The 15,835-nt window shown below is 40.4% G+C and overlaps 1 protein-coding gene across 3 annotated transcripts in view; it reads right to left on the bottom strand.

Moving 5' to 3' along the window:
* The window catches only part of BRWD1 (bromodomain and WD repeat domain containing 1), a 2,304,433-nt gene that overhangs the window by 1,946,823 nt on the left and 341,775 nt on the right, over positions 1-15,835 (bottom strand). For all 3 annotated transcript variants that reach the window (XM_085621250.1, XM_085621251.1, XM_085621252.1), the window contains exon 8: positions 7,818-8,039. In XM_085621250.1, the coding sequence (XP_085477376.1) occupies positions 7,818-8,039 (222 nt within the window). The remainder of the gene's footprint in view (positions 1-7,817; positions 8,040-15,835) is intronic.

Raw genomic sequence — 15,835 nt, 5'->3', positions numbered from 1 at the left:
TCAGTTGTTGTTCAAGTTTGGTTCTTTTTTTTTTTTTTTTACAAAAAAAAGTAGATGGTCTATTGCAGTGACTGTTCATTGTATTGTAGCCTATGATTGTATTATCTACTGCTTTTATAGTAAAACCGTGGGACTCCCACTACGACAACGGGAATGATTCAAACATAAGAATCTATGAAAGATCCAATACTGGAGAATCTGCATCTAGAAGAATATCAGACTTTGCACTTTGTGTTCCATTGACTTTTCCGACAAGTCGGACTCGTAAGATATGAACACTTGAAGCCCTGGATGTCTATTTCATTCTATAAAGGATGCATCTTTTGTCCGCAGGGAAGAATCAAATGAATATACAAAATGCATCATTCCTAAGAGGGATTTGAAGATGTATATCAATTTCAATCTGTGCATCCATGATGCCAGGATTGTAATTTTAAAATTGTTTCCTGTGATGGAAAAGCAGTCTCATCAACTGTACATAGAAACGCTCCTTGAAGCTAGAAGAGCTAGAAGAGTTTGGTAGGATTTAAATGAGGCTTTGTCAGGTTGGACTTCAGACCAATAGCTTGGCATAGATTAAACATGCATTTGCTGATGACCCTGCAACCTGTGAGTAAGGAAAGATTTGGTGTCCTTTCTCCCCCTAAGAAACACTGCTCTGGGGGCTGTACACTTTGAAAAATCCTTGTTGCTGATTTGAGGCCCTATAGAAGCATCTTGAACTCTTAGCGGCACCCAGCTACTTTGAACCACAGGTATTTGCAGTGTTTGGTGAGTATTGGGATATGAAAATATGTGTTATGTAAATTTAGCAAAGTCACATGCAACACATGCTATGAATACTTTGATTGACAGCGGCGCCTGAAGAAGGCTGAAGGCAGCCGAAATGCATCACGCCATATACTGGTTTTAAATAAACGCTTCTGAAGAAATCCCCTGTGTGGCCTCCACCTTTCATGATTGGAGGCGTATGGTGTATATTTTCGTGCTGGCCAGAGGCGTGTTTAGAGGCCCCATATTACAAGTTGGCTGAGGAGTTACTGGCTTCTGCGGTGTCAGTGTGCGTTTTTCTCCAAGGGATTGGATTTACCTCAGCCCGCCTCCAGGAGTAAGCTAAACAAGGGCTTCTGTGACTCACAGCTCGTGACTTCACGAGAAGGTCACATTGTTTTCCTGTTTGTGGCCCGGTGGAAACTTATTTTTAAAGGCTGGGATGTTATGCGGACTCGTTGAAGCGTCTATTTTGTCATCAAGGACAACTTCAATATCGGACACTCTGCGCCTAAATCCTGCACAGCAAACATCCATTTGGACTGATATTTACGAGTCCATCCCCTCGCAGTATTGGTTCCAGCAAGGTGCTACCTGGGAGATGCAGTATCTACAGCACTCACGTTATTGCTGGTCATGTGAAGGGGAGGGTCAGAAGCTCCCGCCAATGGGAGAGTGCAGGATTATTTAAGAACGCAGGTGTGGCAATACTTTGATTGACAGCGGCGTCCGAAATACATCACGCCATATGCTTGTTTTAAATAAACGCTTCGGAAGAAATCCCCTCTGTGGCCTCTACCTTTCATGATTGGAGGGGTATGAGATTATATATATCTCTCTCTCTCTCTCTCTCCCCCCCATTTTCTGGGTACGGTTCATCGGTGATTTGTTTATGGGATGGGACAATTGAGAGTGCAAAGAATTTCATTGATTTCATCAATGATAATGATTTAAATCTAAAATTCACGGAAACCATCAGCAAATCATCAGTACCCTTCTTAGATCTGGAAGTATACGTTGTGAATGGGAGCATTCACACGAAGACCTACAGGATAATTACTGCGGGAAATTCGATTTTACACGCTGGGAGTGATCACCCCCAGTGTCTAAAAAAGAGTATTCCATATGGAGAACATATCAGAATGAAGAGGAATTGCAGTGAAGGCAGTGAATTAACCAAAGTACAAACTGAGCTCAATTCCAGATTTTTACAAAGAGGTTTTGAGGCAAGCACCCTTAATCAGGCAATGAAAAAAGTTGAGGATGTGCAAAGACAAGAGCTCCTTAAGATACCTAATGAGCAAACTGTTAAAATGAAACAAGATAAGGGAAGTGCATTAAGACTAATAACTGGTTTTTCAGCATATCAGGCAGATGTTAGACACAGTCTAACTAGGCATTGGCACTTACTTAAAGGAGATCCTATTCTGAGTGACCTTATTCACATTAGACCGCTGTTAACATTTAGAAAGACCAAATCCATGACAGATGAATTGGTGGTAACAAGCCCAGAATTAAAATCTAAACAGATGTGGCTTAAACCTAGCCCAGGCTTTCACCGCTGTCTAAAATGTAAAGCTTGTAATTTGGGAAAAATGAAACGCAGGTCACATCAACATTGATAAAAAATCCATGGAGGATTAGATGCTCGCTAAATTGTAGAAGTGAGTTTGTAGTCTATATACTAAAATGCTCTTGTCCCAAACTGTATGTCGGCAGCACGATACATATGGTTCATATTCGAATCTTGCAACATTTGAGGGCAATAAACAACAAAGACCCCAACTATGCAGTTGCTGGACATATTCATGAGATCCATAATGGGGATATAAATGAAATATGTTACTTTGCTATAGATCAAGTTCCCAAATCCCGGAGGGGAGGAAACAGGGAGCGCAAATTGAGACAACTGGAATCAAAGTATATTGTCTTATTCAACACGAAGGCGCCATTTGGTCTAAACTCTGAGGAAGATTTATATGTTCATTTACAAAATTAACAAAATTAGACAGATCCTTTGAGTGTTTGTTTTTTAACATAACTGTGTAAGCATTTTAACAAGGTCACTGTGTTTTTAAGTTGATGATTGTTTTATCAAAAAAAAAAAATTCACAGGTGTTTGTAAATCTCGTCAGTCCAGTCGAAATTTTGTTTAGGAGATTAAGGGAATTTACAACAATTTGTATTTACTTCGTGTTTTAGGCATTAAGAAATCTTGCTATAATGGACGGTTCGTAGACCAATATCTGAGGGATTTTTACTTACAGAAGCACTTGCACTTTATGTATATAGTAAATCATTTAGATAATGCCATCACGGTGGCTTTTATGATGTAATATGACATTTCAACCCAATAAGGATATGAGTATTAACAGTTGCCTATCCTTAGAAATATGACATTGCTCAAAATTGTACAGTATTTGACTAGCTTGTTGTTTGTTACTCTAAATTCCTGATTGGTTTACCTTTTAGATATTTCTCATAAAAAGAAACACTATGAGAAAGAAAGGTGAGAAAGGAGAAAATAAACGGATAAAAGAATGAGATGAAGCAATAAACAGACAGAGAACAACAGAGAGAAAGTCAGAACCATGAGCAAGGATGTAGAAATCACCATTATGATAAGACAAACGAAGAAAACAAACTGTTACCTGCCACAATGTATATGATTCATAGACTCCACTTGGAGTACGAATATAATGACTGGCTGACATTGATTGTTATCAGATGACACTGTGTACTTGATTTTATCACTGGCAAGGAGAAATTATGCATTTGTCATATGCAAACTGAAAGAACGTTGATAGATTTAAAAAAAAAAAAATTGGGGGTGATATTTGTAGGGCATTTGCCCAGGAATTTAGAGTAGGAATATTTTCAAAAGATTGAAGAAAGGAAATATGATGCGAAACATGAAATGGTTCTGCACTTTTTTTGCACTTGCACTTTACTGATATATTGGGAGACGAGCACTGGTCCACTTTATTGTTGGTAAAATTTTGCACTGAAGGAGTTTTGACGGATATTTTTAATAAGGAATCTTCCGATATAGTTTCTTTTAAAATTGTCCTTTTGTTTCACGTGCATCTATATATTTTCATTCTCTTACCTACAGCCACGAGGATGATTGCATGACAAATATGAAGCAATATTGGTTATTAGGTATTGCCTGTTTTGGATAAAGTTTTGTTTTAGATAAAAAAATGAAAAATAATTCAAGAAATGAATTAGAGAAAGTCCTACATGACAATGAGAAGTCTTCTTTCTATGTCCATTAGCAAGTGATTGGTGTGAAAAACCATGTGACCTTTATTTGCAATTTACGTTATTTGTATTTTAACCCACACACCGAACCTGTTTCTTGTTGCATGATTAAGGCAAGTGATGCCGAAACGCGTAGCAATGGAGTGAGAGCATTAAACTTGTGAATTCAGTGAAGTTGTTGGTGTCGGTGTCCTTTCTTTTGGCAAAGATCGGAGTTGGTGGTTGATATATATATATATATATATATTAGTCTTTTATTGTGCACCATAGATGAGACATCAGCAGTGCCAACGTCAAAAACGGTTTCCAAGCTGAAGCAATGACAACAGGCTGTTGGTGAAGTTGCGCTCGTGCTGGAGGTGGCTATCGCCTGAGGTTCTGGTGAAGTTGTAAAGTTTTTCTTTGATCTGTATATTGTCACCGTGGTGGTGAATTTGAAATTTCTAATGATGTTAAGGGAGTACTGAAGCAGAGCTATTTTCCCTTGCTGCTATTGTAATTGTACGGTGGGACTCTCAGCTTAACAATGGGGAATGAGTCAAGTAAGAGAATCTCTGAAAGATCCAATGCCTGAGAGTACTGTAAACATTTGTCTGGTAGCAATATCTTGAATATTAAACTCCACCTAAATACAATCACAATTTCTTCTCAATATGGTCTAATCTATCATGTCAGCCACAAAGTAGAATTATCTGCTCTCGCAATCAGAAATGTCTTCATTATGGTGTTTTATCCTCCTGGCCCTCGGAGATTACAAGAAAGTTCATCTCTGTTGAGTGCTGTTCCATGACAAGATCTCACGCATTAGGGAATTTTTCTTTTATCACGTAAAATGCGTTGAGGTTTCCCGCAGGATTGGGCACGCCTTAAAGTGATCCTGACAACCTTTCACTACGCAATTATCGTCCCTTATGCATACCATAGAAAAAAATACAACATAGGGCTGAGAATCCTTCGAGTGATCCAAAATCATGGTGGACCTCATACTCACTTTATTTTTTTAAATATAACTATATACCTCCAAAAACAACATCCTCTTAACTTAAGGTCCTTATGAAGTTTCTGGCTCCAAAAACCCTTTAAAGCTGACGGCAGAGATTCACAAATTTCTTTTGGTGCAATAATGTTTAAAATATATATTCGCTGCTTTCTTTGCCCTTGGTGACTGAAGTGCATAAAAGAGGTCTCCACACTACTTCACTTGGATTGTTTGGAAGCCAAAAGTACCAAATACTTCCAAATCCAAAAAGATAAACAATGGGTTTTTGAACATCAAAGGCGTTTGAAGGAAAGCACTGATGAAGTAAGTATTGGGTCATATGTGTTCCCACAAGCTCTTATTCACGGTGCACCGTGTGCCTTCACTTTTAATGGATGACTGGGGGTTTATAACATACTGGCTCTAAATACCCTATCCTACTCCCATTCTTTCAAATCATACAACTCTGGTCGCATGTAAAACTAAAAATAACTCATTTGGCCATCAAAAAACTTTGTATTGGAAACACAGAGTAGGCAGATTCAGTCTTGTTCTGTCAGAGCAGCAACCTTTGAAGCACTTCATACTTCACCCCCTGCCCCCAACTAAAATAGCATTAGAGAGGCTTGGGGAATAATTCCAGTCTCAAAATCTGTTCTCCTTTGGCCTAGGAGACTGTGGTGAAATCTGGGTTGCCAAAAAGGTTGTACACCTCTCCACCAAAAGGCTTGACAACAGAGCCTGGTTTGGGGTCTCCTTCAGTAAAAACACAGACCTATAGAAAGTTTGTAAATAAATCCCACTAATCGGCACTCTTAGAGCTACAAACACATCTATATGACATACTCCAGAAAATACTTATACGATAATGCTGCGTGTGTGTAAGTAAAAGATATTCCCTTCAACACCAGCTCTCCAGCATAGGTACTTTTATTACTCCATGGGTACTTTCATTACAGGGCGCTCCTTCTCCCTCCTCGCGCCCAAGGCATGGAACTCCCTCCATCTCCACCTCCGACAAACCGCATCGCTACCCAAATTCTTAAAGGACCTCAAGACCTGGCTCTTCGATGGAACTCTTTGACCCTTCTGGTTCAGAGGAACTACCCCTACCCACTCTCCCTCCCTCAGCGCCTTGAGACCTGTTCCGGGTGAGTAGACTGCGCTATACAAACCTATGATTGATGGATTACATTAAAACATTTTCCTTTGCCAGATCATCCAATTCTTAAGAAAACTCCACTGCCACTTTGAAGCAGCCGAGAATAACCAAAGTCCTGGCATGAATCACAGCAGCAGTGAATTCCACAGTTTGCTGTGATGTTCTAGTGAAGTAAGAAAGAGACCCAAAACCAGGTTTACGTTCCGATGGTCCTATGAGGGAGGGTAGTGGTTTGTTGGCTATTAATAAAGGTACCCATGATGGATAATGGATTATTTTCTATCATGATTTTCATTAATAGTAATAAACATTGAAATATTCAGTCCTCCCTTCTCCACAGGTGAGATGCTTGAGGAATGGAAGAAAGAGAAAACCCATCAGGATAACTCGATATTTATACCTTCCAGTAATGTAAAGTAGAAACAGAGGTAGACTCTCAAACCACTACACATTCAGGAGGGACATCTTGTGCTGAAGCAAAAATACTGATAAATATACGTAGGTGCATGTTAATTAATGGATAACACTTTCTTTTTTGTTCAAAGGACAGAGAACTATACACATTAACATCCTAATAGTTATACCCCGAGAACACGCTTAATTTACAGATGAAGCAAGAGCAAAAGGGAGCTTAGACCATTGTAATGAAATTTAAGAAGTGTTAACCGTAGATTCAAAAAGGTATACACAAAGCTTAATGACCAAGCTATCATATAATATTCACTAATAAACAAAAATACATACCTTGTTTGGTAAGCTATAGATAATCTCTTCCCAGACTAATTTGATTTTTCCTTTAAAAAAAAAATTCAAAAGATATATTCTGACGATACCTATTCGGATCCCTCACATGGGTGTGATCATTTCAAGTCTGCAACTTGAAGAGGAGAATGAAGCTATATAATGTCACAATGTGCTTGAAAATGTTGATGTAGTAAAGCTAAGTTGGGATTAAATCAGCTATTGGGTTTTATGCTCTTTCAGAGGTCAGGTCACTCGCTTCTCATGGGGTAGTGGGATAACAACTTATTACTTTAATATGAGCATCATACAGGCATAATAAATTGCAGATCCAACCAGTTCAATGTTTTTGAGGGAAAGCGGGATAGGACAGGGGTAAATCAAGGGTCAGCATCCACTATAATGTCCATCTAGGGAACCAAAATGTAAGTGCCTGTATCTTGAAAACAACCAGTCACTGTAAACAATTTTAACTGACTTGCACCCATGGAGCAATAAGGCTTAACCAGGTCCCTCTAATGATTATGAGCTTTCAAACAAACACTATGGATTCTGCAAATAAATTTGCTCCATTTCAAAACATTTACTCTGATCCCTTGGGAGGACTAGAATAGGACAAGGGACAGGATTGCTAGTCAGTGTGCAACCACACCCGAAAAATAGATACTCAACTGAACTCACCATTCCTATCCTGCCTAAAATTGTGTCTTGAGGCGACAGTTACGTTGCTCAATAGTACATCAGCAATTGAAGCATAAAGTCAATCTCCAGACTTCTGTCACACAACAAATTCGTATGTAACAGAAAATAGTGGATGGGCAAAGACACCAGATGCCACTAAAAAACTAAAGCACATCCAACTTGGAATTAATTGAAGGAGTTAAAAAAGAAAATGTTTACCTGCAAAGAGTTAACTGCACCGGTGTGTCCTTGGAGTACAGCAACTGGGGCACAGGTTCTCAAGCACCAAACCCTGATAATTTTGTCACAACTTCCAGCAGCAATGAGTGTATTTTCATAGTTGACAGCCATATCAGAAATCTCAGCTGAATGCCCTCTGAGTGTAGCAAGTAAACGCCCATCATAAGTGGACCATATTTTCACCAAACAATCATCTGAACCCTATGAAGAGGGACAAATACAGCCTTTAGAACTCATACCAGACAAATTTTGCAATGAAAAAAAATATCAACTGCAACAGAGATGATTATTAACTGATTATGCTTCCTCTCATAGCCGTTAATGATCTCATCAAATATCTCTAGACTCGCAACTGTACACGATTTCTAAATATGGAACTGAATACAGATACAGGAGTCCAGTTCACTGTTTTGATAGAGGAAGCAGTGTTCCAAATTGTCATTAAGGGTCTTGCTTTTCAGTTCTGCACACAAAGCCTTTGGAAATTTGCCAATAACTAGTACAAAGTAGGGCGGTGTGTTGCAATATTAAATGGGATTCCCTCTACAAGCAGTATGATAGTAGTAGTGAGATTGTCTCGCGGCTAATATTTGAACCATTGTGTCTGGTTAAATAACTTATTTAGAATAATTACTCAAACAGTAAAATGTATGCTGAACAAGAAACCGTAGCACTTTTTATTAGCATTGTTGAGGGGGGGTGCATCATGACCTACTAGGTGTGAAGAATCCTCATATGTCACCACACACAACAATGGTAAACAGCATAAGTCTCAGATTGACTCTCTGTGTTAGTGACAGTGTGTAGAGTGACAGTCTGGCTAAGGTCTGAGTCATAACCCAACTAGGGCTAGCCAGACTAAAGCTTGTGCAAATACAAGAGGATGAGAGAATCTTAGGGCATGAATCCAGTCTCAAAATGTGTTCTCCTTTGGCCTATGAGACTGTAGTGAAATCTAGGTTGTTAAAAATCCTTTATATGTGCAACTTAACGAATAAAATTTGTTAAAAAATAAAAATAAAAAAAATCCTTTGCGGTTTCGGCTTAGGTTGGCCCAGTCCCATTTACAGTGATCTAATTTGCCCTTGTTAATAAAAGTGCCTTTAGGAGTTGTACCCCTATCACTTCCTTCTAGGTAGACTCTTAATGGCGTGCAGAGGAGTGTTTCCATACGGTGGGTAGACTCTCCTAGTGGGCTCTGCCTAGCCACATGCTATGCACTCTATAACAGCTTGAACTTTAGAACATTGACCATTTCTAAAACAGCAGTTTTCTAAACATCTTTTCATTGGCATTTCATCAGCTAATTCATACAATTCAATATTCAATCAATATACAAGTAGTGTGTTAGGATGATGGTATTGGATGTCTTCAATATCAATAAAGGTTTGTATGTATAGCATTTTTTGATATAACCGTTAATACAGGGTTACAGTGCTGTTGTACATGCTGTAGACACTTTACTCTCACATACATTCATATTGCAACAGTGATAAAGTGCCATTTTTATGATGATATAACTCAAATTCATTTAAAAGGATAACATAAAACAAAGTGAACAATTCCCCGATGGCACAAATTGAGATGAGACAGGTGTTCACAATTAAAGTATGGGTCTGGGGTCTACTATTTAACATTGGGCATTAGGCCTGGCATCCTTGGCATGATTTCCAGTCTTTGCCTCTACCTCCTCTGTTTTTTAGAGTGTGCTGGACTTCATGTTTAGCTGGTTTAGGTGCTCTGGGCACTTAATTACTGCTGATCAGTGCTAAAGTGGAAGTGCTCCCGGTGCAAATTTAATTATGTTTGGTTATCCACGATTGGGAATATCTGATTTACTGGTAAGTCCCTAGTAAAGTGCACTAGGAGTGTCCAAGGTCCGTAAATCAAATGCTACTAGTGGGTTTGCAGCACTGATCGTGCAAACCACACGAGTAGCCCTGTAATCATATCCCAGACCTATCACTGCAGTGTATGTGAAAAGTAGGGCATGTACTGGTGTCTGGTGTGTTTTGCATGCCCCAATAGTGATATAATGCCAATTTTGTTTTTCACTTATCTAAGGACTAGCTCTCACCTTGGCCTTTGGTGATTGTACCTCGCAGACAGGACCTTGTTCGCCTGCTGCAGCACTTCGCGGGATACTCGGAAACCCGGCAGAAGAGAGAGAGTTGATCGGACTCGCCACCACGAGTTGACAGCTATACTAAAGTTTGGAACCTTGATCGGTGTGGAATATAGAAGTACTCCTACCTCACGCACAATTACGATTACATCGAGTCACAGTGGGCCACTGCCTCCGTGTGAGCTTCCTCTCACAGGGCACCCGGCTGGGTACCTGTGAGTATATTTTATCTTTTCACCTCGAACACGGTGTCACCGTATATACACCAGTCCTGGACGTTAAGGTGTCCCTATATTAGACAGTCCTGACGAGACCCTCTAAGTTGGAACAGGGTCGAAACGCCGTTGACGCGATGGGCAAATCACTAATCAACACCTACATTAATTAAGTGTTGCCAATTTAAATTAATAATTATATGTGATTGCCTTTGTAAAGTGAAATCAAAACCTTGTTTGTATGTTGTATGGTATGTTAATTGTCTGTTTAGGTTTTTTTCATTGGGACACTAATTTGTAATTTGTTTGTTTAATGTCAAAATTGTATTGTATATCTATGTGCACCCTTTGTGTCAATATTCTAGTAATATAAACGAAGATCATTCTTCACAAAATAAGAACCAGCGTGTACGGCTTTGCCTTTTCTTCTGACATCTTTCATAATCCCCGTTTCTTTTTTGATTATTATTTTAAGATTACATACTATATTGATAAGTATTAATCCGCATGAGCTATTGTCTCCTTACAGCACACAATACCCAGGCTCCTTGTGGGTAGGGTTTCCTTGTTTCCCAATCATGCACTCTATAACAGCTTGAACTTTAGAACATTGACCATTTCTAAAACAGCAGTTTTCTAAACATCTTTTCATTGGCATTTCATCAGCTAATTCATACAATTCAATATTCAATCAATATACAAGTAGTGTGTTAGGATGATGGTATTGGATGTCTTCAATATCAATAAAGGTTTGTATGTATAGCATTTTTTGATATAACCGTTAATACAGGGTTACAGTGCTGTTGTACATGCTGTAGACACTTTACTCTCACATACATTCATATTGCAACAGTGATAAAGTGCCATTTTTATGATGATATTACTCAAATTCATTTAAAAGGATAACATAAAACAAAGTGAACAATTCCCCGATGGCACAAATTGAGATGAGACAGGTGTTCACAATTAAAGTATGGGTCTGGGGTCTACTATTTAACATTGGGCATTAGGCCTGGCATCCTTGGCATGATTTCCAGTCTTTGCCTCTACCTCCTCTGTTTTTTAGAGTGTGCTGGACTTCATGTTTAGCTGGTTTAGGTGCTCTGGGCACTTAATTACTGCTGATCAGTGCTAAAGTGGAAGTGCTCCCGGTGCAAATTTAATTATGTTTGGTTATCCACGATTGGGAATATCTGATTTACTGGTAAGTCCCTAGTAAAGTGCACTAGGAGTGTCCAAGGTCCGTAAATCAAATGCTACTAGTGGGTTTGCAGCACTGATCGTGCAAACCACACGAGTAGCCCTGTAATCATATCCCAGACCTATCACTGCAGTGTATGTGAAAAGTAGGGCATGTACTGGTGTCTGGTGTGTTTTGCATGCCCCAATAGTGATATAATGCCAATTTTGTTTTTCACTTATCTAAGGACTAGCTCTCACCTTGGCTATCATTGGAACTGTCTTGTAACATATTACAAGTGTAGCTCTCAATTGGGAACAGCTAGAGATTTGGACTTCCATGCCATGTTTAGAAAGTGGGCATTTGCTTGCTTTACCATTCTGTGCCTCTGACTGCCTGTGGAATCCACATCTGGTTTAGACGGACAGAGGCCTGTTTGTGCATTCACTCTAGACAGTCACACAAAGGAAACTGAGGTGTGCCCTGCATATCCTGATGGCCCATCACCAGGTCTTCTTGAGCTAGAGTGTTGGGAGAAGCTGCGAACTGCACCTGAATAGGGCTGTGCATGGCCTTTCACAATGCTGTCACCGCCCCCCAAACCCGCCCCCCCTTAGACTTTGTGTCAGGAGCTAAGACTAGGCAGGAAAAGAACTTTGCACTACAAAGAAAACCCTTTGAAATATCCCTACTTCAAAGGTTTAAAGTAGTATAAGTAGTGGGGCTCTGACCCCAGAACTTTAGAACACTTCTGGACTGAGGACTCTGCCAAGTGCCAAGAAGAAGAACTGTCAGTAGGAGTACTGCCCATTTGCTATGTGTTGCTATGCTGGGATGGCCTGCAGGTGCTGCTTCTGTCTGTGGGTAGTGAAGGAACTGGAATTTTCTGTTTTGATACTGCTTTTAAAGTTTCTCCAAGGGCTTGAGTGTATGCTTGCTCCTGTTGGAAGTCTCAGAGCCATCAAAGACTTCATCTACAGCACCTGGACTCCATTGCTAGGAGTCCTGAACCTGATCAGTGGTGCCAATCTCAGGTTTGGGCCACTGGAGGTGTTTGCTGAGCTGTAACTGAGAGAAAAGCATTCCCACTGCCATCACCGCTGCTGGAGTAGTGGTCACCGCTCGCTGAGTGAGCGCCGCACCAACGTTGACAACACCACAGCCCTGATCTCACCGACTACGTCCCATCTCGCTGAACTCTAACCACTGCTTGCACAGTGGCCATTGCTTCATCACACCGACTTCGATAGCGCCGCAATGCTGGCCTCACTGTCACATAAGGTCCGAAGCCCCTGTCTGCACCGCAGCTGTGGTCACCGCTTCACCGTACCGCCCTTGACACCACAGCCAACCACAGCGTCATTGACTCGCCAGCGCATTGCTCAGACGCTATGCCACTGCCTGCAATGAAGCTACTGACGAACTGCCCGTGAGGACACCGCTGCCCTGGCACTGCTGACGTAAGCGCTCCTGACGTCGATCTCACAGAGTTTGATCTGCAACGCGTTTGACTCTGGGGACTCACCGACTTGAGCACCAACGCCTGCAATGCTAGCGACGACTGACAGCCGCACTTAACCACAAGGTACTAGATCCCTCTTCAAGTCCAAGGTCATAGCCAGCCCTCAACACCATCGAGGTCGGACTGCACTGTGGGATTTGTTGGTCACGAAACCATGAAAGCCCCGGTTGTCCCCATCAACTTCAAGGAACAGTATTTTTGGAATATCCTGCGAAAATTCATATCTTTGCTTGTGTATGTTGGATTTTTGTCATTTTGGTTTGGTTTTGATGCTATAAATATTGGCTTTTGTTTTCTAAACTGGTCTGGTGTCCATTTTGTTGTGTTTTCACTGGGTTACTGTGTGTATTTGGTAAAATACTTTACACATTGCCTCTGAGATAAGCCTGACTGCTCATGCCAAGCTACCAAGGGGGTGAGCAGGAGTTAGAAGGAAGGCTCCCTACTTGGACAGAGTGCAAGTCACTGCCAACTAGAGACCCCCATTTTGAACACTGGACTTTAAAGTGAGCAGGATTCAACTGGTTTTTCAGGAGAATTATATAAGCTAAGGTAGTTGGGAGGGGTTAGTATTGTCAACCTTGGGATCAGGGTTGGCGGTCATATGGCAGAAAATGTCAGAAACTTTCCATGCCCCGGCCACTGGTATTGACCCGGTTAAAGATAGTAGGTGTCTTGACCTATTCAAGGGGCTTGTATCATCTAACTGGTTATTTCACAACCGAAATAAAGAGAGACAAGAAATACAGCTACCCATACACGTCCTCACTAACTCCCAAACAGATCTATAACAAGTGGTGCCTGTGTTATTGTATGGAGGTTCTACTTTGTGATGGACTGCGGTGACATCTCAGATAGCTAAAGAAATTATTAGAAGAGATTTCAGCCACATTTTCATAGTGGCATGCTTCATCACTGGTGCCTTCTCTTCACCCGAATAGGATATTCCCACCCAGGTGGGCTCACACTTTGTAGGGCATTTATTATAATATTCGTATAACTAGATAGAAAGAGGGATCCTGGTAGCCCAAAAATACCTCAGGGTATACCCCCCCAAAATTTTATTCTGTGGGTAGAGGTTTCCTGAAATACAATGTTTCATACATCCGTCATCTTTCTGCCAACATGTTTCAGCCTTCCTATTTGCCCATTCAGGTCACAGGCTTTCTTCAGGGTTATAAGGGAAGGATGCTAATGTAGTTGGTGTGATATTGTTTGGGTACCTAGATGTCCTCTCTCTCTCTTGGGTATTAAGTGGTTCAGCAGCTGGAACAGCTGTGCAAGCTGTTCCAATTGGGGTTTAGGATTCTGACCAGAACCACTGGTTGATTTTGGACAATGGAAGGTGGTCTATCATTTGAGGAGGAGACTATGGCTAAGTCTAAATAATACAATTAGAAAGCACGAAAAACTGATTTACCTCAATAGGTGTCCTAGCGATCAAAATAAACTACAATACACTAAGAGGAGGTATAAAAGAAAACCATGCTGTTTTAAATGTTCAAACACATAGGTTTTGAGATCCTTCCTGAACTGCCCCAAATTAGCTTGAGCGTAGATGAAAAGGCATTCTACTCCATCCTTTAGGAAGGATTACAGACAACATCCAACCCAACTCTAGTTTTCTTGAATTTGGAGAAGGTCAGCTGAACCTGGTAAGAGGATCTCAATGTTCTGGCTGGAGTATATCTAAGGAATAGTTATTTTATATAATTGTCTTTCCTTTGGCAGTAAAGCGCTGCATGACAAATGTAAAGGCTCTTTAATAAGCATCTCTTTCCCATAGGGAGTCAATGAGATTTGCAGAGCTGATCCGAGACAGCAAAAGTATGCCCATGGCCTAATACTAGTGTTGCTGCAGAATTTGGAACAACTTGAAGCTTTTTGATGGCGCATTTAGGGATGCCCAACAGGGTGTTCCCATAGTCAAGTCATGTTTTAGAGGCTGCCGGAAGCAGCAGAAGAATTTTACCATCAACTCTCAACAGCAGCATGCAGGTGGTTACAATCTTGTTTATGTGTTGAAGAAAAGACAGATTAGAATCAAAAACAATTCCCAGATTTTTGGCCAAGTCTACTGGGATGGGAGGAGGGCCCAAGTTAACAGGCCACTATTTATCAGTCTACATTGACTGACTACTAAAGACAATCACTTCGGTTTTATCACTATTCCAGGTGAGCCAATTAACCTTCATCCAATTCGATATCAGGCCTTGAGAAATCTATGCATCCACTCACTATGCAGAGCCAGACTTTATCAGAGTGAGCGATTTTTAGGGGCTACTGGCCTGGTCTGGTGAGGAAGCTAAAGCTTGCAAACAGCTGTTCTTTTCATTTAAGAAAGTGATGAGCAATAAAGATGCATCAAAACCAAAACATGAGAGGGAAATCTCACTATTCAAAATGTTATTTAGTCAGCAACTGAAAGTTCATTTATTTAGCAGAGACTGATATTCAGGGGACAGCCCATACTCCATTCGTCCAAATGAAAAAGTATTCATGCTTAGGAAAGCCGCAACTTCTATATTTTTTCGTCTTGAAAACACTCCAATCGATATTCATTGAGCCAGCAATAAAGATGCCTTCAAATGTTAGCTTGTAAGATTTGCTGTGCGTTCAAAAACAGAGGTCAAATGCCAGCTTATGTCTTCTTACAAAATTCTGCTCATTTGATCCTGGAGATGGGTGTTTACTCTTCTTTCTCTAACTGCAAAGTAGGATGAAGTGAACTGTGTGACAATCGTGCTGGGCACAGAAAATTTAAATAGCTTGTAAATGATCTGGACAAATACTTCAAAATATATTTCAGTAGTTAATAGGATAAAATAAAAATAACAATACTTTACTTGGTCATGTGCAAATGATAAATATTTGCTGAAACCCAATTTCCACACATTGTTTGTACGCAATATAATTTTATCAGTAAAACTGCACGTCAGTGGCAAAGTTTGTGGC

The sequence above is a fragment of the Triturus cristatus genome, chromosome 8, assembly GCF_964204655.1.
Source record: "Triturus cristatus chromosome 8, aTriCri1.1, whole genome shotgun sequence".
Classification (NCBI taxonomy): Eukaryota; Metazoa; Chordata; class Amphibia; order Caudata; family Salamandridae; genus Triturus; species Triturus cristatus.
The sequence above is the reverse complement of the archived record's forward strand: the minus strand, read 5'-3'. Positions and strand labels throughout refer to the sequence as shown.